Source organism: Mustela lutreola, chromosome 6 (assembly GCF_030435805.1).
Source record: "Mustela lutreola isolate mMusLut2 chromosome 6, mMusLut2.pri, whole genome shotgun sequence".
NCBI lineage: Eukaryota > Metazoa > Chordata > Mammalia > Carnivora > Mustelidae > Mustela > Mustela lutreola.
Window position 1 is genome coordinate 73,875,923 of NC_081295.1, and position 22,015 is coordinate 73,897,937.

At 38.4% G+C, this 22,015-nt stretch overlaps 1 protein-coding gene across 11 annotated transcripts; it reads right to left on the reverse strand.

Annotated features, from left to right (window-relative positions):
- Window positions 1-960: 960 nt before the first annotated feature.
- Window positions 961-21,808, reverse strand: RNF146 (ring finger protein 146). Of its 11 annotated transcripts, none has more exons than XM_059177626.1 (4): window positions 21,708-21,801; window positions 19,852-19,918; window positions 11,311-11,413; window positions 961-2,712 (listed from the first exon to the last, which is right to left on the reverse strand). In XM_059177626.1, coding segments are annotated over exons 3-4 (1,080 nt in total). In that variant the 5' UTR covers window positions 11,313-11,413; window positions 19,852-19,918; window positions 21,708-21,801; the 3' UTR covers window positions 961-1,634. The 11 variants fall into 11 exon arrangements, with proteins under 11 accessions (XP_059033609.1, XP_059033602.1, XP_059033606.1 ...); XM_059177619.1 differs by having other exon boundaries at window positions 11,311-11,418; XM_059177623.1 differs by having other exon boundaries at window positions 21,696-21,791.
- Window positions 21,809-22,015: the final 207 nt, after the last annotated feature.

Here is a 22,015-nt window from a genome sequence, read left to right on the forward strand (position 1 = left end):
AACCTAGTTTTCTATCTTAAATTCTCTCCCAAACAATAGTCATCATGTGGAAAGTCTACTGACTCTACAAAATTGGCCATTATGTGTATGCCCTGGAATTTCTGACCTAGTAATAAGTACTACTGTTTACTTAATAATAAAATTTAATAACTTTACATCAAAACTTCCTAAGATGTCAAAAGGACTCATGAAGCATCTTCTAACATTTGCATTATAGATCAGATTTCTATTTTCTTCTGAAAAGTAGCTGACCTTTCTTTTCCATAACTAGCTATATTCTAAAAGTAGACTTAATACAAATGTACAACTCAGACTTTTATGATCATCTTATAATACAGGCTCTAAAAAGCATGTAAGTCAAAGAATTAACTCCCAATTCTAACCTATCACAACAAGAGATAAAAGATACTTTCAGAGTAAGGACAGTTTTTATTTGCTATGGTAACATTCAATTCACATTTGAAAAACATTAAAAATAACTTGTATATGCTTCAACACAATCCTACTGTTCTGAGTTAAATATATTAAGACAAACTCACATTACCATTTTTCAGAAACAAATTCTGGATTACCAAGTTAACCCAAGACTTCCTATTTTACCACAAATTCTACATTTTATGTAAAGTAAATTTGTGTCTACTAATGCTGTTTACAAATAAGCCTACCACTTAATTAGTATCAGACCACTAGTGAAGACTGGCAATGAAAATCTAATATGTATGGTCTCTACTATCAGTTATATAAGAAATTCAAGTCTCACGAGCTTTAGGTTTATTTCCATACATACTTATTCCATGCAATTGCTTGTAGATTCTGTTTAAATATTCTCTGAAAAAAAAACTTTCCTGAGTAGGTGACTAAGCTGAATACAACCATTTCAAACCACCACCTGTTTACTGACCTTTGGCCGCAAATGTCAAAATGTTTCCATCCTCTTTCCAGACGCAAACAACAGACAAATTATTTTTTGATAAACTCTAGTATTTATTAAATTATAAATTCTGTAATCAAAAAGAAAAATGCAGGTCAAGAGAAACCTCAAACTACAAGGACTAGACAGCAAAGCCTATGGGAAACGCCATGAAGTATGTTACAGACAAGATTCTGAAACGAGTTATTAGCTGTTTTCTTTACATTTCCATTTCAGTAACTTTAGTATTTAACAGCTGTTATTCATCTATTTTAGAATCCCAAATTCACATTTATTCTCACATTAATTAAGCTTCCTGTTCATACCAATACCAACATCTCATAGATGCCAAATTTGAGTAATGGTTTTACTTCAATCCATGCAGAAAAATAAGACACAACGCAAGAGTCAGATGAGGACTGTTAATGCACAGATAATACACACATGTTGGCCAAAAGAACTGAAGAAATTTTAAAAATATATAAAATAAACATATCTCAAGAAAACTGGGTTATTACTAAACCGCTCTCAACTATTAACGCCAAGTTCCTTATATTAAATAAATTCCTCAACAGACATGTTAGACATTTTAATTACAAATCTGTCCTCCCTATACCCTTACCCACCCCAACTCCCAAAAATGCACTACCAGGGATGAGTATAATGTTATGTGGGCAGAAATTTACAGATAACCATTTTAACTTTGAGCATGGAGCGGAAGACTTTAAACTTCAGTTACTGTGCACTGTCCATCGGGCCTTCTAGATCTGACACCAGCATTCACTGTTCCACCCCCTGCTGATAGATCAGTTCCTGATCGATCTGATCGATCAGATACTGTCTGGTTTGCATTAGGAACCAAAAGTCTCTGTTGGGTCAAGGAGTGTTGTGGAACAAGCGCAGATACATCCTCACTATCACTACTGGCATCTGATTCGGTTTCTTCAATGGAGGTGTCTGGTGCCGGTACCCTGCCTGAAGATGGCGATTCACGTTCTTCTTCTCCTTCCCCCCTATGACTCCTTTCAGCTATGCTGTCTCCGCTGAGCTGCAAATGAGCAAAAGAGTCTTCCAGAGAAGTGCTGGCATCAGGGGATGGTGTTGCAGGGCTTGTTAACTGACCATCTACTGATGTCAGGGGCCTTACAGAAGACACTAGAGGCTGAATGGAAGAAGCTCCACTCTGTGCTGATATGCTGTCCGCTCCGTCAGCAGAGCTCTCTCGTGCTAGGTTTACGGTATTAGCGTCACAGTCCAGCCTAAGTCCAGCTACTCCCTTCTTTGGTATATCTATTATATCCCGCTTAATCTTCCTGCGACGTCCATGTTCGTTTCTCCTGTACTGAACCATATTTTCAAGATCAGCAACATACAGAAACCCAGCAATTAACATTTCAGTGCTCTTTTTACCTTTGGAAAAAGCGTCTTCCAGTTCTCTACTAGTGCGCTCATCATACTGCCACCACCCATTTCTTCCTTCGTAATACCATGCATATTCACCATTTCCTCTACTCGCGGCCTTGAGTTCTTCTGGTGACAATAAGGTTGGCTTGTCAAGGAAATCTTCAGGGATTTCTTGTCGACAGAGGGCACATCGCTTTCCAAGCCATGAAGCTCCCTTTACACACAGATAGCAGAAAACATGCTTACAAGGCAGACTGACTGGGTGAACACATGTTTGCAGACAAATGGCACATTCAGGGACAGTTAGAGAAGGTGCAGTATTCGCACAGGACTCATTCGCTTTCCTGTTCGTAGGAAGCATGTTTATTGAGTGATCAATTTCACCACAGCCAGCCATCCTAAGAAAAGGGAAGAAAATACATGTACTATTAAAATTGTATTTCAACTCTTCCAATATAATTCAAAAATTCATATTATTATTAAGCATCTATTATATACATGTGCTACATAGTGGACAATGGGAAAACAAAAACGAAAGCCCACCTGCTTATGGAGAAGACTGACATTAACAAAATAAACACACACATGGATGTTAACAGTGCAATTCTGCTAAGTGCTAGGAATGAGATGTACATGGCAGTGAGCCCTAGATCTAGATTTCTAACAGTTGATTTTAGGTTTCTTCCTGGATGTCTTGAGAGCAAAAAGGAAAACTGAACTCATTATCTGTTTCTTCCTTATTTACTCCATAAAAGCTCCACCCCAAACCCCATGACACCATTATCCACCTTTTTCAAGCCAGAAATCCATCACTGAAACTGCCCTTCTACTCCTTGCATCTAAAACATCAGCAGGTCTTATCAATTTTATCCTAAGTATCTCCTGAATCCACCTACTACACATTTCTACCGTTCCCTAGCCACCAAGTAAATACTGTTTATCAAATAAGTGAAAATGCCTTTTAACTGGTCTAGCCTGACCTCTTGCTTAAAAAGTTGATTTTAGGATAGACTAGGACCTATAAGCCCTGCAATAGTCCTGCCCCCCACCTCTCACACTGGCCTCATCTCTATCAGACTTCCCCTTGATCAGGCTTCCAACCACACTGGCCGCTCCCTTCAGTGGGTTTTCTCTATATGAACATTTCTTTACTTCCTGCCTTCCACATCGCCCATGGACTGACTACTACCCATCTTATCCCTCTTGAGGAAGTCTCCATGACTAGGTCAAATCACCCTATTTTTTTTTTCTTTAAATACCTTATTACCATGTACTTCTTATTCCTAGTACTCATTAGAATTTCAGGGTTACATTTGTATGTATGTTTATTTTGTTAATTTAAGTCTTCCCCATAAGCAGGTGGGATTTGTAAAGACAAGACACAGATCACTGGCTCGTCTCTGTATTCCCATACAAGACCTGGCAGAGAGAGAACACTCAAATATTAGCTAAGAAAATGAATGTTTTTCAGTGGAGAATATAGTACCATCATATAAAATAGATGTTTTGAGGGGCGCTTGAGTGGTTTGCTTCCCCCGCCCCGCCTGCCTCTCTGCCTACTTGTGATCTCTATCAAATAAATAAATAAACAAACTTTAAAAAAAAAAAAAAGATGTTTTGAGTTTTATTTTTTAAGATTTTTATGTATTTGTCAGATAGAAAGCATGCATAAGCAGAGGGAGTGGCAGGTAGAGGGAGAAGCAGACTCCCCACTTAGCAAGGAGCCCCATGCAAGGCTCAATCCCAGGACCCTGGGATCATGACCTGAGCTAAAGGCAGAGGCTTAACCGAACCACCTGAATGTCCCTTTTATTTTACTTTAAATAACATTAATTTAAGCCGCCTGGCTGAAAAATTTTTAATTTTTATTTATTTATTTATTTTTAAAGATTTTATTTATTCATTTGACAGAGATCACAAGTAGGCAGAGAGGCAGGCAGAGAGAGAGAGAGAGAGAGGAGGAAGCAGGCTCCCTGCCGAGCAGAGAGCCCGATGCAGGGCCCGATCCCAGGATCCCGGGACCACGACCTGAGCCAAAGGCAGAGGCTTTAACCCACTGAGCCACCCAGGCACCCCTGACAAATTTTTTTAAAGAATTTACTTGTATATACCTTGGGAATGTATAAAAATTCTGTCAGTGCACTTAAAGATCAACCCAGAAGCAGCACACTGAAGACTATAATGATAAACTGCAGATGGCCAAGGGAGAAAGGTGACGTGCAATAAGGCAGCTATTATACAATGAAACCACTGCTAGATAAGAAATCTAAAAACCTGATTCTCCCTCTTCCTTACTCTTCAGCACCCAGTTAAATCCAGTCTAAATTTCCTTACCTACAAATCTGAGTTTATAAAACTTAAGTGAGAACAGCCAAAAACCACAAAAAACACAAACACCAAACAAAAATACTTTGTAATCACTAAAACTTCACAAATGTTACAATCCTGTAAAAAAGGAGAAAATGACATGAATGTTGAAACTGCCCGAAAGGGAAAGGAGCAAGGTTTGTTAAACTGGATGATACTGGGCTTAAACACTCACATAAAATTTGTTAATTTCTGCCTTATTGAGTCATATGAACCTTTATTTAAAAATTACCATAGTCCATATATGATGCTGAGGTTTTTTCCTTTTCCTTTCCTTTCTCTCTTCTTTCTTTGACAGAGAGAGAGAGACTGAGGGAACACAAGCAGGGGGAGTGGGAGAAAGGAGTAGCAGGCTTCCTGCTGAGCAGGGAGGTTGATGTGGGGCTCGATCCCAGGACCCTGAGATCAGGACCTGAGCCAAATGCAGACATTTAACAACTGAGCCACCTAAGTGCCCCACAATGCTGAGTACTGAAGGACCTAAAGATACATGCCTACTTTGTTAAATAAGGAAATACACATGCAAGCAAAGCAGATAATCACAGTATCATAATATGGCCTAATTCCTGCAATAACATGTTTGGATCCTTATAAAAAGTAATAATGAGGGGGCGCCTTGGTAGCTCAGTTGGTTAAGGCTCTGCCTTTGGCTCAGGTCATGGTCTCAGGGTCCTGGGATGGAGCCCCGCCTCGGGCTTTCTGCTCAGCGGGGAGCCTGCTCACCGCCCCCTACCCTGCTCCGGCCTCCGCCTGCCTCTCTGCCTACTTGTGATCTATCTCTGTCAAATAAGTAAATAAAATCTTTAAAAAAAAAAAAAAAGTAATAATGAGAGAGAGGTTAGAAGATGGACATGGCTATAAAGTATGGGGTGCAGAGGTGTCTGGGGAGTGGAAGAATTTGAAGGCAGAGACACATACATGGCCCTGGGTCATATAAGCAATGGAATAGGCAAAACATGAAGTTACAAAGGTGATCAGAAGCTAAATCATGAAAGTCTTTTTGTGCCTGGCTAAAGAAACATCTGATTTGATTTTTATCCCATAGAACTAGGAAACCCAGATATTTTATAAATGTAATCCTTTTTTAAATTTTTTAAAGATTTTATTTATTTATTTGACAGAGAGAGATCACAAGTAGGCAGAGAGACAGGCAAAGAGAGAGGGGGGAGGCAGGCTCCCCGCTGAGCAGAGCCCGATGTGGGGCTTGATCCCAGGACCCCGAGATCATGACCTGAGCCAAAGGCAGATGCTTAACCTACTGAGCCACCCAGGTGCCCCAACCTAGATATTTTAAAAGGGCAGAAAATGATAGAGGAGTGCACCCAGTGATATGTAAAAAGACTGAGAAACAGAGGTGAAGGTCTCACAGAGATGGGCAACTATTAATTAACTGCTGCTTAAAATGAATGACAGTCTCTCTGTACCACTGATTCTGCTGTTTTAAACAAGAAATAAGAATTTCTGCCTTTTTCCAAGATCAAGCATTCAAAATTGGGTAAAGTCGTTACAAAAGTTATAGTCAGTAAAAATAGTTATGCTCATCAAAACTTGAGAAACAATCCTCTTAGGCTTTAAATCACAGCACATCCAGTCCAACAATCTATTCTCTTACTGCTTTCTCCTGTGTCCTTGGTTCTACAATACACAAGGTTCAAAATGATAGCAAGTTTTGGAAAAGATTGTTTATCTGTCTAGAAAAGGAAGTGGCTCGCAGTCTCAGTGGAAAGAACAGATTACTATGAAATACTTGATTTCCAAACCTTTTTTCAACCTTTAATTCCATTTCCAATCAACTCCTTTACCAGAAACTCTAGGTTACACAAACTAGCAAACTGTAACTTTTTCCCAACCTATGTTAAGTTCTACCAGATAGGAACTCTTACATGTGGTAGGCACTTAAAAGAGCTTCAAAATATTTTGAAATAAACACTTGCCTTCAAAGATCTTGTCACTTAACAATCTAAGTGAAGCAACTGTTTAATCAATGCTGTCCTCCTATTTCCCCAGAAAGAACTGGCCGGGCACAATACATTGTGTTAGGCTCCCTACAACTCATATGTATTTCTTAAATACAAAATCTTAGTACTTCCCAAAATGACAAGAGATAGAATACCACATATTTCGATTTACCTTTGGCAAAAGATTCAGAATACTTTTGTCTGTTCCAAGAAACTTTATACTGCGGTAACCGTCTATGTACATTACTTTCAATTCTGCCAAATATAAGCAGTACCTAATGTACCTGTAAGAGGTTTTTTAAAAAATCACACACTCACACCATGCTTCTGAGAGTCTTCAGCCTTCTCACCAGTAAAGTTGGGATAATTCACATTCAACTCAAAATTATTGTAAATTGAATAAATTAAATGAAAGCATAAACCTGAATATGAAAACCTCTTTTAATTCATCAGGTCCTACTGCTTTATTTAAACCTCAGTATTACTTTAAACATTTTGGGAACAGAAAGAACTAAAATTAGATACAGAATGGGAGCGCAAGTATTCTTACATATCTTTCAATTTAGGTTAAATAAATCAACTGTTAATGAAATTCTTTTTTTTTTTTTAAGATTTTATTTATTTGAAAGAGAGAGCAGGAGGGGAGGGAGAAGCAGACTCCCAATGCGGGGAGCCCAATGCGGGGCTCAATCTCAGGACCCTGGGATTATGACTTGAGCTGAAGGCGGACGCTTAACAAACTGAGCTACCCAGGTACCCCAGGTTCTTAAACATTTCTAGATTACAGCATTATTAAGAACAATCTGATGAAATGTTACATATAATTTCAAAGGGTTCAGGATCTCTATGAAGCTGGTCTACATATGAACTCCTAAATAGGCAAAAGGAATTCACTGAAAGGTTTTATGTAAGGAAGTGATAGGCTTAGTTGTTTATTAAAATCATTTGGACAGCTTTTTGGAGGAAGACTCAGTGGCATGGGGCAAAAGAAAGTAGGATTTATAGTAATTCAGATAGAAGATAATGGGAGGGAGGATGCAGATGTAAGGTTCCAACAAATGAATATAAGAAATACTTAGGAAATGGAAGTATTTGCTTTCTGATCATTGATGGCATACCCATCACGATTCAGAATCTGAGAAGAGAGTACGGTTTCAGACATAATGACTTTGAGATACTTATAAGATCTCTGGATGAAGACAGGTAGTTGACAGCTCAATTTACTAGACTGGTACTCTGAAGAAATCTAACCTGAAAAAAAGTCTGATGAGTCACCAATACATGGTTCTTTATGGAGACACGAAAATGAGTGAATGCCCAAATGAAACCTGTAGAGAGAGCAGACAAAAGGCCCAACCACAGAACCTTGGATTATTTCAGTGTTTACTAATGAGGCAAATTAGCTTACAAAAGATATTGAGAAATGGTCGGAGAGAGATGGGGAATAAAGAGACACCACCACCAAAAAAGCTCCAAGGGAGACCTTTGAAAAAAAGACGGGTCAAGCAAGGAGAAGACTTAATAAAAGTTAACTATTAAACGCATGAAAATTTCCACTTTTATAGTGAAATGTATGGTGTAAAAGTTGTAAGCAACACACATAGCTATTTTGATTTCCCAGAGACTATCAATCCTCCTATCAATAACTCTTCACTCAGTCAAGACAACTTCCTTTCCCTATTCCCCCAAAGACTATTACACAACTTCTCCAACTTCTTAGTTTAGAGATATCCTGGACTCTGTTATCATTCAAAAATTAGTAAGGGTGAATCCCTGAAATTTATCTTTATCCTTACTCTACCTTATCATCAGTCCTCTTGGCTCAAGAGAGAGTACTGCTAGTTGTTTTGAAAAGCTAACCCCCCTCAATTTCTGGTGTTAGTACCATCCCAATTCCCTCAAGATTTTGGTTCATATTCTCTACCCCTAAATTTCAGTATCAACTACCATGCTTAGTTTAATGATCTCTGTTCTCAATAGACTTGATTCCACTGCACTGAAAGGTATGACCACCAACTCTTTTTCTAAAACTTTATACTGTGCATTTCCATGATGGTACTTTCTCCTAATTTTTCTTTCTATTTTATTGTTTTCTCTTTTCTCTAGTTGCCCTTAAGTACCAGTATTCTTCACAAAGGTGCTGTCTGTGGTCCTATTTTCACACTATATTCTGTGTCTACACAGTCTACTGAATATTTCAAATTAATACATATACTACCACGACTCCAAAAATCTAATATCCAGAACATGCCACCTGTATTTCCAATCTGTATTCAAAGAATTTACCTCAATATTCTCCAAGAATCTAAAATAAAACAGGACTAAAATCAAAATTTCTGCTCTCCTAAACATTCATTCTCTTTCCTGTTTTTGATCTTGCCTAAAACTCGGAGCCATTCTGGATGCTCCCTTATTCCTTAGCCACTTCTCTTTTCCGTGACAGAAACCTTTAGAATGTATGCCCTTTATTCCCAAAGCCTGTAATCCCAATTCTGGCTTCTTGGATACACTCTTGTACTAACCTCCCAAGTGGACTCCCTGACTTCGGTCCTTTCTCCTCCTCATACCTTTTTCTCAGTTTAATCATGTCTAATTAGTCTTCTTTCCAATCTTCAAGTTTTCTACTGCCTACATTATCTAATCCAAATTCCTAAGCACTGGCTTCTGAGTACATTGACATAAGCCTTTAGAGTAACGCAGACTTAACTAGAATCCTGGCTCCATCATTTATTTTTAATACATGGACCTTGGAAAGCATTTCCCAAACCTCTCCAAAAGAAAGAATTAGCTGGTGTGCTCTACCCTGGAAATTCGCATATATCTGCTTTACAGTCTAAAAATCTGTGTTTTTAACAAGTTTTTAAACAGAGAAATTTGGAAAACACTGACCTAGGGCAAATGATTCCATCTTTCTACTTCTGTTTCTTCACCAATAAATAATCTATTATCATTTTTCACAGTAATTAAATTCAATAATCTAAATAAAATACCCAGTAAGCTCCTAGCAATATAGGAGGTACTCAATACTCACTCCCTTTACCAACTCTGACATCTCTTCCTATCTACCGCACTTTGCCACATGGGATTGCTCCCTGACTCCCCTAAGATACCCTGATATTTAGGGAGCTGTGCCCCTCCCTCATTCCCCTGACTTGAAAAACATTTCCTAATTTTCTCAGCTTGTTAAAATTCTGTTTATTCTTCAAGATCAGGCTAAAAGTTCTTCTCACTCTGGACCATCAGAGGGACTAAATCCTCTCAGTTCCAAAAGCATCTTATTATTACCTCAATATGGCATTTCTTCCACTGTTTAATTAATATTTATGGTTCACTTCCTAGACCACAATCTAGCTCCTTGATGACCAGCACCTATAATATTTAACCTACAGGATTTAAACACACACACACACACACACGGGCAGATAACATATGAATAAGATTAAATAAAAGACATATTTGCCCCCATTTTACTTATTTATTTTTAAAAGATTATTTATTTATTTGACAGAGAGAGATCACAAGTATGCAGAGAGGCAGGCAGAGAGAGAGAGGGAAGCAGGCTCCCTGCTAAGCAGAAACCCCGATGCGGGACTCGATCCCAGGACCCTAAGATCATGACCTAAGCCAAAGGCAGCAGCTTAACCCACTGAGCCACCCAGGCACCCTATTTGCCCCAATTTTAAAGAAAAATGCTTATAGGTTTCACTTTTCTTTTATCAGATTCTCAACACTAAGAACGATACTGCCATACTTTTAATATATAATTAAAGCATCATATTGAAGTAGATAGCAATAGTTACATGTCAACCTGAAATAACATGTGAAATAATACCTAGAGGTTGGATAATGTTCATATTAACTTGGAAGACAGAAATATGTTCATCATGTAAAAATATACATCAAGAATAGAATGACATTCAAAATGGGCAAAATCATGGTAATGTAATATTTTAAATCATATTTCACAAAAACTAAACAATAGGAAAAACACAACTGGTAAAACTGGGGGCTAGAGTGAACTCAATTAAAATGCAGTAATATATTAAATTTTTTAAAAATCAACTAATCACAATCCGGTGCTTAGGTGGTGCAGCTGGTTAAATGTCTAACTCGTGGTTTCAGTTGAGGTCGTGATCTCAAGATTGTGAGATCAAGCCCATGTCGAGCTCTGCACTCAGCACAGAGTCTGCTTAAGACTCTCTCTCTTTCTTTGCCCCTCTCTCCCCTACACTCTCTAAATCTTTATTTTAAAAAATCAATTTAAAGAACACTTCAATTTAGCTAAACAAGCTTTTAATAACTAGTATTTTTAAGTCCTGTTAAGTCCCTCTTATTTATAGAATGTGATACTGTCTGCCTAGTTTGGTTTTTAAGTAAATTAGTATGAAAAGAGAAAGTAGAACCTAGAAGATCTAAAAATTCCCAGTTTTTTAGCCTTCTATGAGAAAATTCTTTTGTCTTGTTTCATGGACTTTTATAGAAATTTCTCCTAATAAGCTTTCTGGATATCTACATTAATAATAATTTAACGTGAATAAAATTACTAACTCAATAAAACATCTAAAACAATACAAAATGCTCATTTTGTATAATTAGGACTAAATATAACATACTTGGCTAATTGCATTTTATCAACTGCATCTTTGGGACAAACCATGATGACATACTTACATTTCTATTACAGATCCCACAGCTGTCTGTCACAAAAATAAACAATCATCTTCACAGGCAGTCAAACAGTGTGAGGTATTTTGTCTTCCATGGCTGGTTCATTCTGTGCTGCAAAAGAAATTATTTCATCAACTTCTACAAAGATTAAGATCAGTAAAATTAGTCAATTATGTACAATCATTTAACAAAATTCAGTGGCAAATTTTATCTTAAAAATGAGAAAATTTCAAAACAAGGATACCAGCTTTCACCACTGCTATTCAACACAGTACTGGAAGTGCCATTCATTTCTTACAGGCTACTCCAAACAGAAACCGCCCATTGCAAAAGAATGAAGTTGGATCCCTACTTCACACCACATACAAAACAAACTCAAGACAGACCAACTACCTAAAATGGGATAAAACCACACAACCCTTAGACGAAAACAGACGGGTTTATCTTTAGGAAGTTGGGTTTTGCAATGGATTCCTAGATATGAATGACACCACAAGCATGGGTAATAAAAGAAAAAGCAAATGGTGGACTTCATCAAAACTAAAACTTCTGGACGTTAAAGGACATTGTCAAGCAAGTTAAGTCAACCTACAGAATGGGAGAGAATCTTTACAAATCATGTACTGGTAAAAAAACAAAACAAAACAAAAAACAAATCATGTACTGGTAAGGATTTCATATCCACAATACATTAAAGAATGCCTACAACTCAACAACAAAAGGACAAAGAATTTTTTTTCAATGGACAAAAGATACTTTTTCAAAGAAAAAGATAAATAATAAATAAATAGATACTTCTTCAAAGAAGATGTAGAAACCGCCAATAAATACAAGAAAAGATTATTTGTTATCAATATTATTTGTTATCAGGGGAAATGTAAATCAAAACCACACGAACTGCTGCTTCACATCTGTTAGGATGGCTATAATTAAAAAAAAGGGGGGGGGACAGGAAGCATTGGTGAGAATTTGGAAAACTGGAACCCTTGTACACTACTGATGGGAATGAAAACTAGTCCAGCCACTGTGATGTTTGGTGGTTCCTCAAAAAAATTGAACAGAATTATCATATAATCCAGCAATTCCACTCCCAGGTAAATACCCAAAAGAATTGAAAACAAAGACGGAAACAGATACTTGTACACCAATGCTCTCTGCAGAATTATTCACAAAAATCAAAGGTGGACACAACCCAAGCACCCATCAACAGAAGAATAAACAAAATGTGGTATACAAATACAATGGAGTATTATTTACCCATAGAAAGAAAGGAAGTTCTGATACATACTATAACATGGATGCACCTTGAAAGTATTTTGCTAAGTGAAATAAGCCAGACACAAAAGGACAAATACTAGGATTCCACTTAAATGAAGTATTGAAAATAGGCATATTCAGGGGCACCGGGGTGGCTTAGTGGGTTAAGCCTCTTCCTTCTGCTCTGGTCATGATCTCAGGGTCCTGGGACTGAGCCCCTCATCGGGCTCTCTGCTCAGCAGGAAGCCTGCTTCCCCCCTCTCTCTGCCTGCTGCTCTGCCTACTTGTAATCTTTGTGAAATAAATAAATAAAAATCTTTAAAAAAAGAAAAAGAAAGAATATAGGTATATTCAGAGACAGAAAGTAGGTAAGTTACCAGGGGCAAGGGAGAGGAGCAAACAGGGTTACTGCTTAATGGATACAGAATTTCTGGTTAAAATGATGAAGCTGTGGAAATGTATAGTAGCGATGGTTGCACAACATTGTGGATGTAATTAATGACAATGAGTTGTACATTTAAAATGGGGAAGATGGTGAATTTTATGTTATTTATATTTTATCACAATAAAAATGTTTTTAAAGTCAATCAGTTTCTATATGGACAAATTAGCCCACATGCAATGTATTCCATAGCCACTGCCTTTCTACAAGAAAGTAGTGTGTGAAAAGACAAGGCCATCACATTAACTAGAACCTCCGGCTATGTATATGTATATCCAAGTTTACAATTGTTAAACCAAACTTCTCCCAAGATGCCTCTTATTCAGGGAATCCAGAAGCACCAACCAAAACATTTCAGCCATTAATCCTTCTTTTAGTATTCTCTCCTGCCACTTCACCATGTCCAGTGCCGGAGGCACATCACAACACAGAACTCAGAATCAAGCAAACATAAGGACTAAAAAGACTGTAAGCCTCACCGTAACAGCAAGAGGGAAGAGTCGAATTCTTCCAGTTCCATGTGCCTCTCACAATATAGGGGTTTTAGTGTTTAAAGATAAATTATATTTCTTTTATAGAAATTTTTCCCGGTGAGATTTTAATATGAGCCAGCTTATCCTACTTAATGTTTAACATTACAATCATCTGTTTTAAAACCAGAGGATTTTCAAAAGTGACTCAAAAAAAGTTTCTAAATAACCTTTTCGTTATACAGACTTTGGAAACTTAGTCCACACATTATATGGACTCCATTGTCCTGACCACCGCCCGTACTCCCTACCACAAACCCTTTTACTTTACCCTTTAGGTGCCTACAACTTCCATGGCACCACAGGAGATGTCATTCATTTCTCTTCTACAGGTACTCAAAACAGAAACTGCCCATTTTTACACACAGGACAGGAGGAAACATTCTACTATTCTATCATTATTACTCTTAACAAGAACAATATTTCTTTGAAGGCTCACCACTAACTATGTAATTACCTACAGCTCTTCTAGCTTAACCTTTAAGGCAGTGACTTAATTTTCACTATTCATCATCCTCTCCATCCTAACTTCTGACACATTACTGTGAACCAGTTTAAATATGACCCTTTCCAACTCCTAACTAAGAGGTTCTTAATCTAGCCCCACTGAGGCTGCTTATTAGAGATATACATTCTCGGGCCCTAACCCGGGACACTCTAGGCCAGTAGACCTGGATGGCGTTTAAGCCGGGAATCTCACCTTAAGTGAAAGTGATGCAGGTAATCCATCAAATCCACTTTGAGAAAAACTGTACTCCGTTTTCAATTCCTATTATCCTAAATTCAGTAAATTTCATCTCCCTGTCCATCCAGCAAAAAAATATGATGATACACGTGGAACTATAAATCACCTACAGTGCTACCTCCCTAAAATTGTAATCTCTTAGATTACAAACTCTGGTCCTTCCAGCTAACTTACTCATGCCCACAACTCTTTAATTTCACAAGGACCTCTAGTTTCTTGACAGCCTTCTTTTCTTAGGCAGTTGACAGTCTCGTTTCTTTTCCTGCCCAATCTGGAACCCAATCATTTTAACTTCTTTCTTAATAGAATACTTGTCTTTCACATCTGTCTCTCGTCTAAACATTCTCCACAAACCCCCATGTCTGCACACATCTTACAAAGTGACATCTCCGCTTCCATGCTTTAATCAAGGAATGCAGATAGAGAAAAACAGAAAATCCTTTTCTCATCTCTCATCTCATTTCTCATCTCTCCAACCAAATTCTGTCAACTTTTATCCTTAACACCTTTGGAATCTATCCTCTACTCTCTTGCCATTGCTAGTGTCCTCAGTTTAGATATGTATCACCTCTCATCTGAACTACTGTTCAGTCTATCATGCTTCAGTAACACCGCTCAAATTTAAGCCCCTGAGTGATATGCTGAAAAGGCAAAATGGGCCTCCCATATGTGAAGCCCCATTTTGGTTCTTCAATCTATACAATAAAGGCAAAGCTCCTAAGGACAGAATTCAAAGGCTTTTGACCTCAAACCTAAATCTCTCTCTAGTCTTATTTATCTCCTACCACCACTCTCACGGATTCATAACCTAGTTGTACCAAATTACTCATACTTCCCTAAACCTCCCCTTTGTAGTGTTGTACTTCCTCCTCCTAAAACAATCTAGTTCTTTTACAGCTTATGAATTTTACTATACTACTACTTTCTCTGACTATCTCCCAAAATTTGTTCCCTCAACTATATTTTGTACATTCTCCTATTACTGTATGGGGATAACCCATACACTGAAATTATTTGTTTGCTTTTAACTTTCTATTAAACCATCAACCTCCTGAAGATAAAGACTGTCTTTTATCTCTAAATGGTCAGTAAACTGCCAATCAGGTTTTGTTGACTTGAAGTGTTATTTCTTGGATGAAGGAATAACTTCTTAAAGTAACTGTTGAGAAAAATAAATACTGAAACAAATTTATTCACATAACACCATTTGAGTTCTGTGAACAAGCCAGCCACTAAAGATATAAAGATAACCAAGTTCTAATCATTTCTTTAAAGAGCTTAAAATACAACAGAGGGAAGTTAATACATTTACAAATGTAAGATTCAAGCCATCTTTACATCTTTTGACAAGCACATCATTCACCTACAGCTTTGTTCACTGGCAATGAATTCTCCAGAATGAGGATAAAAAAACAAGAATAAAACCAGTTTTAGTAAATCTTGCAAGCTACAGTGACTTTTCCAATTCCTATATCCCATGGATAATTTTCAAGTGGACCCTAAATGGATAACAGTTAGGGGGGAGGAAAATAAACTAAAATCTATGTAGTATTCTAGATCCCAGCTATACAAACTGTGTCCCCAACAACTATATCAGCATTTACCTGGGAGTCCCTTACAAATGAAAAATCTGGAGCCCCATTCCATAGCAAGAATCAGATCTCCAGGTGGTTCATATGCATACTAGAAAGTTCATGAAGCTCTTGATAACCTTAAAACAACCCTGTATATATGACTATACCCATTTTATAAATGAGGAAACCCAAACCCATAAGGATTTAACCCCAAATCACAAAGCTATCAATATTGGGAGATGGGAAGTGTTTCTTTAAAAGTGTCTTAAAAACACTTTTAAAGTGTTTCCTTAAAAAAAAACTTTTCTTCTTCGGTGTACTCTATCTCAGAGAAGAAGTCTAGAACAGCAAAACCAAAGAGAAATATGATGCAAGCCCCATTTGTAATTTGAAATTTTCTATTAGCCATATTAAGAACAATAAAACAGGTAAAATTAATTTAAATACTTTAACCCCAAATATTTAAAACATTACCACTTCCAAATTTCATATAAATTATAAATGTGGTATTTTATATTTTCATGTATATACTCTTTGAAATTTGGTATTTATACCTACAGCACTAACTCAGTTCAGACTAGCCACTTACCAAGTGCTCAACAGCTCTATGTGGCTAGTGGCTATCATATTGGGCAATGCCAGTTTAGAATGTCTTGCGTATTAACAATCTTTTGACATACCAAATTGGCAATTTATTACCAGAATTGCTGAATTAAGAAAATGAACTCCATGTTACTTTCTTCACACCTTTGCTGACACAGATAAAAAAGAAAACTGCATTTTGTGTTATAATCAAAACTGACTAGTTTCAGTGATACCAATTCTCCCAAGCTGATTCATCCACTATAACCTCTGAGAATTACAATGCCAAGTGGACATAAGACAGGGCATAGCATGTAAATAAATATTCAGAATGGTCATATGTAGTAGTCCTTAGAAAATTTCTAATTTGTAACTTAAGATTTTTTTTTTTAATGAGGGGAGAGGGAGGCTTTTCCTTTCATCCAAAGATGTAAGATAAAATAGTGAATTCTAACTATAAGCCAGAATTAATTTGGTAAACATAAATAATTAAAACATACATAATTCTTGCTTCAATGAATGATTTATAAATTATACACCAAACTCAATATAATTTATGAATTACTATAGTAAAATTTACCACACTATTTTGATATGCAAATACCAACTTTCTTTAGGTGAAAATTTGTACAGAAAAGAACTATTAGGAAGGTAATATAAAAAGAGAAAAGATTTGGGGCACCTGGGTGGCTCAGTGGACTAAAGCCTCTGCCTTCAGCTCAGGTCATGGTCCCAGGGAGGGTACTAGGATCAAGCCCCGAGTAGGGCTGTCTGCTCAGCAGGGAGCCTGCTTCCCTTCCCCTCTCTCTGCCTGCCTCTCTGCCTACTGTTATCTGTCTGTCAAATAAATTAAAAAACTTAAAAAAAAAAAAAGAAAAAAAAGAAATGATCTGAAACTACATTACATATTTCTGCCCCTTAACAATTCTAGGGGAAAAAGATGACAGACTAAATTTCAAAATATATGAGTTTAGAGACTGTCAGTGAATTTAAGTCATTTACCCACTCAACCAATTAGTAAATAAGTATAACTGAAAATAAAGTAATACCATACTATATATAATCTGTGACCACTCAACAAATTCACACTTCTATTATCTGAATATGCTGTTATCTTCTCTGAAAATAGGACTAATTACAGTTCCACTTTTCAAGTCAGTCACAAAATCAAAAAACCACCATTTTTCTCCACATAACAGATTCAAATAAATGATTATCTTTTCAAAAGAACTTATCAAAGAAAAAGGAAAGTATATAATAGCTAAAATATCAAATTATAAGGGGTGCCTGGTGGCTCAGTGGGTTAAAGCCTCTGCCTTCGGCGTCCTGCGATCAAGCCCCTCGTCGGGCTCCCTGCTCAGTGGAGAGCCTGCTCCCCTGTCTCTCTCTCTGCCTGCCTCTGCCTACTCGTAATCTGTCAAATAAATAAAAATCTTAAAAAATACATCAAATTATAAAGATTTGAAGACTTCCTATATTTTTCCAATTACTGACAGCTATTTAATAAAAGTTTTTACTCTTTAATTCAAAATACACAAAACAGAAAATGTTCTCTATAAAAGCTAGCAGTGACAGAAAAGAAAAATACTTCAATGAACTTTCCAACTTGTGGTATACCAACTCAAAAAAAAAAAAAAAAGGAAAAATCAAGACCAGTGAACGAAAAAATAGAGACGGGATATAATTTAGCAGATACATCTTAGTATTTCTTAAGAGTCTCAAATTGAGAGAGATACCTAAATGCCCTAATGTTTCCATTTTTTTTTTTTAAAGATTTTATTTATTTATTTGTAAGAGAGAGAGAGTGAGAGCGAGCACAGGCAGACAGAGTGGAAGGCAGAGTCAGAGGGAGAAGCAGGCTCCCTGCGGAGCAAGGATCCCGATGTGGGACTCGATCCCAGGACGCTGGGATCATGACCTGAGCCGAAGGCAGCTGTTTAACTAACTGAGCCGCCCAGGCGTCCCTAATGTTTCCATTTTTAGCTTTCCCTCTCATCCCCTGCTAAAACTCAGCTTACAGAAAACACAGGTCATACTGGGAAACAGAAGTCTTTAGTCAAAAATCATTTCAACTAAATGAGGGCCAATACTTGATATGATTTTATTTTACCCATGTGGAAAAGCCTCTGAGTGATATGTTTAGAAGGCAAAAGGAACTTCCAATATGCGAAGCCCCATATTGGTTCTCCAGCCTATACAATAAAGGCAAAGTGCCTAAGGACAGTATTCAAAGGCTTTTGACCTCAAATCTAAATCTCTCTCTAGTCTTACTTATCTCCTACCACAGCTCTCACAGATTCATAATCTATTTATACCAAATTATTCATACTTCTCTAAACCTCCCTTTTGTAGTTCTGTACTTCCTCCTCCTCGTATAATCCAGCTTTTATAACTTATGAATGCTACTATACTACCACTTTCTCTGACTACCTCCCCAAAACTGTTCCCTCCACTATATTTTGCATATTCTTCTATTACTGTATGGGGATATACCCATACACTGAAATTATTCAAGCCCAAAATGAAGCTTGAACTCAGGATCCTAAAATTAAGACCTGAGTTGGGATCGGGGTAGGACACTTAACCAAGTGAGCTGCCCAGGAGCCCCAACACTACACTATCTTAAAGAATTACTTCCTTTATTGTTTACTACTCCCCTTATAAACATTACTGTATGGCAATCTATGACCTTCACACTCGTCATATTCAAGCATTAAACCTTTACATCTCCCCACCAACTGTGGCCTCTGCATTTTATTTTAAGCAAAACATGAAATGTGACTGTGAACAAATACTGTCTTTTCATCTCATCAAACAGACATTTCAAAGCCTGCAGCCATTTTGTAAATGAGAAAGGCTCTGTTGCTAATTATATGTGTGACCCTGGTCAAATCCTAACTCCCATGTTATTTAACCCTTCTCTTTTTTCTGTAATTCTAAATGCTTTAACATAAATTTAACAGGTTTTATTTTAATTAATCCAAAGGCAGTAAGCCATAAACACTAAATATTCCATAAATAGGCACAGGTGGCTGTAGAAGAATGTTAATAAAATGGTTTCCATATCCACAAAGATTATTCCTTATCCAACCTGTTGTTTCACAAATTCATGTTCCTTAGGCACAGTCAAGAACGAGGGAGGGGAATGTAAAAAAGGGTAGCACCCTCTGTTACTGACACTGGGGAAAAAAAAAAATCAACTACTCAGCTAACAGTACATCAGGCATTTCATGCCAGTAAATGGCTAATACATAAAATAATCTCTAAACAGACTAATATTGTGAAAAGAAAAGACTAAATACTAACTTTTCCTTCCATATTAAGTTAAAAAATCATTTTTGGATCCATTAAAAAAAAAATCTGTCAATTTGAATCTAACAATTCAAATCAGTGGAAACAAACAAAATACTTTACCAGTTGACACGCGACTCCTCAAAGAAAAACACCATTTCTCTTTTTCATCCTGATGTCTGATGACTAGCTGTTTGGAAAAATAGTTTCCCTGATGATTATAATTCTACCAAGTTTTTAACACGCAGTATATAACAAAAACTTTCAAATGTTTACCATTATTTTAATTTTGCCTACAACTTACATTGGCCCATTTGAAAAATAAATTCTAAATTGAAGAGCTGGTTTAACAAAATGTTTCAATTTAAGATACACAAGGCTAAAACAAACACACCCAAAAATCTATTTCTAGTGTAGCATTCACTTTTCTGGTTTTCTCTTTAAATCTGCTTGACCTATTTTCATGTGTTTTTGGAGCACTCAGACACTCAAGACAAACAGTATTTGCTGGTCATGAAAACAGCAGAGCCAACATCATAAATCCTATTATTTCTGTGGGGAATTTCTTCATGTGTCCTATATTCCACGTCTTTCTCAGAGTCTAAACATAGATTCATTTGCTAAAAAGACAAAAAGTCTTAAGTCCTCCAATTTCTGTAATTATACACTGTTTTCAGTGCCAATGTTATACTTTCTCATCCTATTTAAAAAGTACACACACGGGGGAGGGGGGGGGGCGGAGTGCAGCCAGGCGCCTGAAATGTCAAGCTATAAAGACAATGCTTTTTCTACCATTTCTTGGCTTTATTCTTCCCTTAATTCCACCCTGTTCCAATATTACAAAAAAATTTACTTAAAATTTGAGTACTTTTCGAAATTTGGTTAAGTGTGACTAAACTGGCACTTAGGATAGAAAAATAAAAACATATACGAAATGATTAACAAGAGAAACCTCCAGTTGCCAAATGTGTGTGTAAACGCAAAACAGTTTTACAGCCTTCTCTAGATCTACAGAAAATAAAACAATGACAACAATGGAAGACCCGTACTCTTTCAGATGGGATGGGGTGGGGGGGGGGGGTAGGTAGGGAGAGAATTCGTACTCAGCAACCAGAACAAAGCAACAGCCTCCGCTTTTAAGATGCACTGAGGGTCTGGGTGGGGGGGGCGGCTCAACTGGTAAAGAGATCTCTTAATTGTTCCGAAGATTATTACTCATCCAAACAACGAGAATACGCAGCGCTGGGCTTAACCAGGGCAAGGTGGAGGGACTGCTCTTCCTACTAGGCAAGACCCAGACACTGAGCAGGAGGAGGAGGGAGAGAGGGAAGAGAAGGAAGTAGCCAAAGACACTCCGGAAAAAGACAAAATTCAGGGAACTGTACGCCCCGGCTGCGATCTGACCCAAGACCCGGGGAGAGGCCTCCACACGGGAGACAGGGCTCAGGACCTTCAAACCATAGCCGCCCTTAAATCTTGAGCACGGAAGGTCCCCCAGGAGAGGCCTGACACCACCACCAAGGGAAGAGAAGAGGAACCGGGCTGCCACCAAAGGCAGAGACGAGGACCCTGGCGGAAGAGGCTGCGCAGTAATGGCCGCTGCTCCTCCCCTCGCACCCCGACCGTGACCAGCTCCGGGCCGTCGCCCAGGGCAGGGGCTGCTGCGGCGGCGGCGGACAACGCAGCGCCCGTCACAGTATTCTCGCCTGCGACAGCAATCAAGGTGGGGGCGGCGGGAAGAGCTGAACTGCCCCATCACGCCTGGGCGCCGAGAGCCGCGGCCGCGCCGGCCCAAGGGCGTCCACCTACGTACCGGCCCCTGACCTCGCCGCCGCCCCGCTCAGGCCCGGAGTGTCGGGCCGACCCGGAGCGCGTTGCTCTAGGAGGTGACACCGCGAGCCATCACGCCTTTCCCTGGGCTAGGACGTCAGAGTGGCTGACTTTGACCCTTCCCCGAAGAACCTCACCCTGACTCCAACCTGTCTAGCCGCAGTCGCGGCCGTCTCGCAGTCTTTCCTCCTCCGCCTCGGAGCCCGCAGCGGCCGGGAACGCGCTCGACGGTCACGTGACGGCCCGTCGCGTCGCGAGGGGGCGGGGCCGCGCGGGGCGGAAGTGGAGCCTCGTACTGGGGCGCTTGCAGTAGCCCTTCCGCGCGGTGTTTCTCCGCGACCCAACACTGAAGCGAGGGGTTAGGGATCTACTTGTTACTACCTTTGGAGACCTGCAGTTTCTGCCTGGATCGTTCTAACGGCTTTGTATTGTGCTTTATTTGTGATTAGGTACCGGA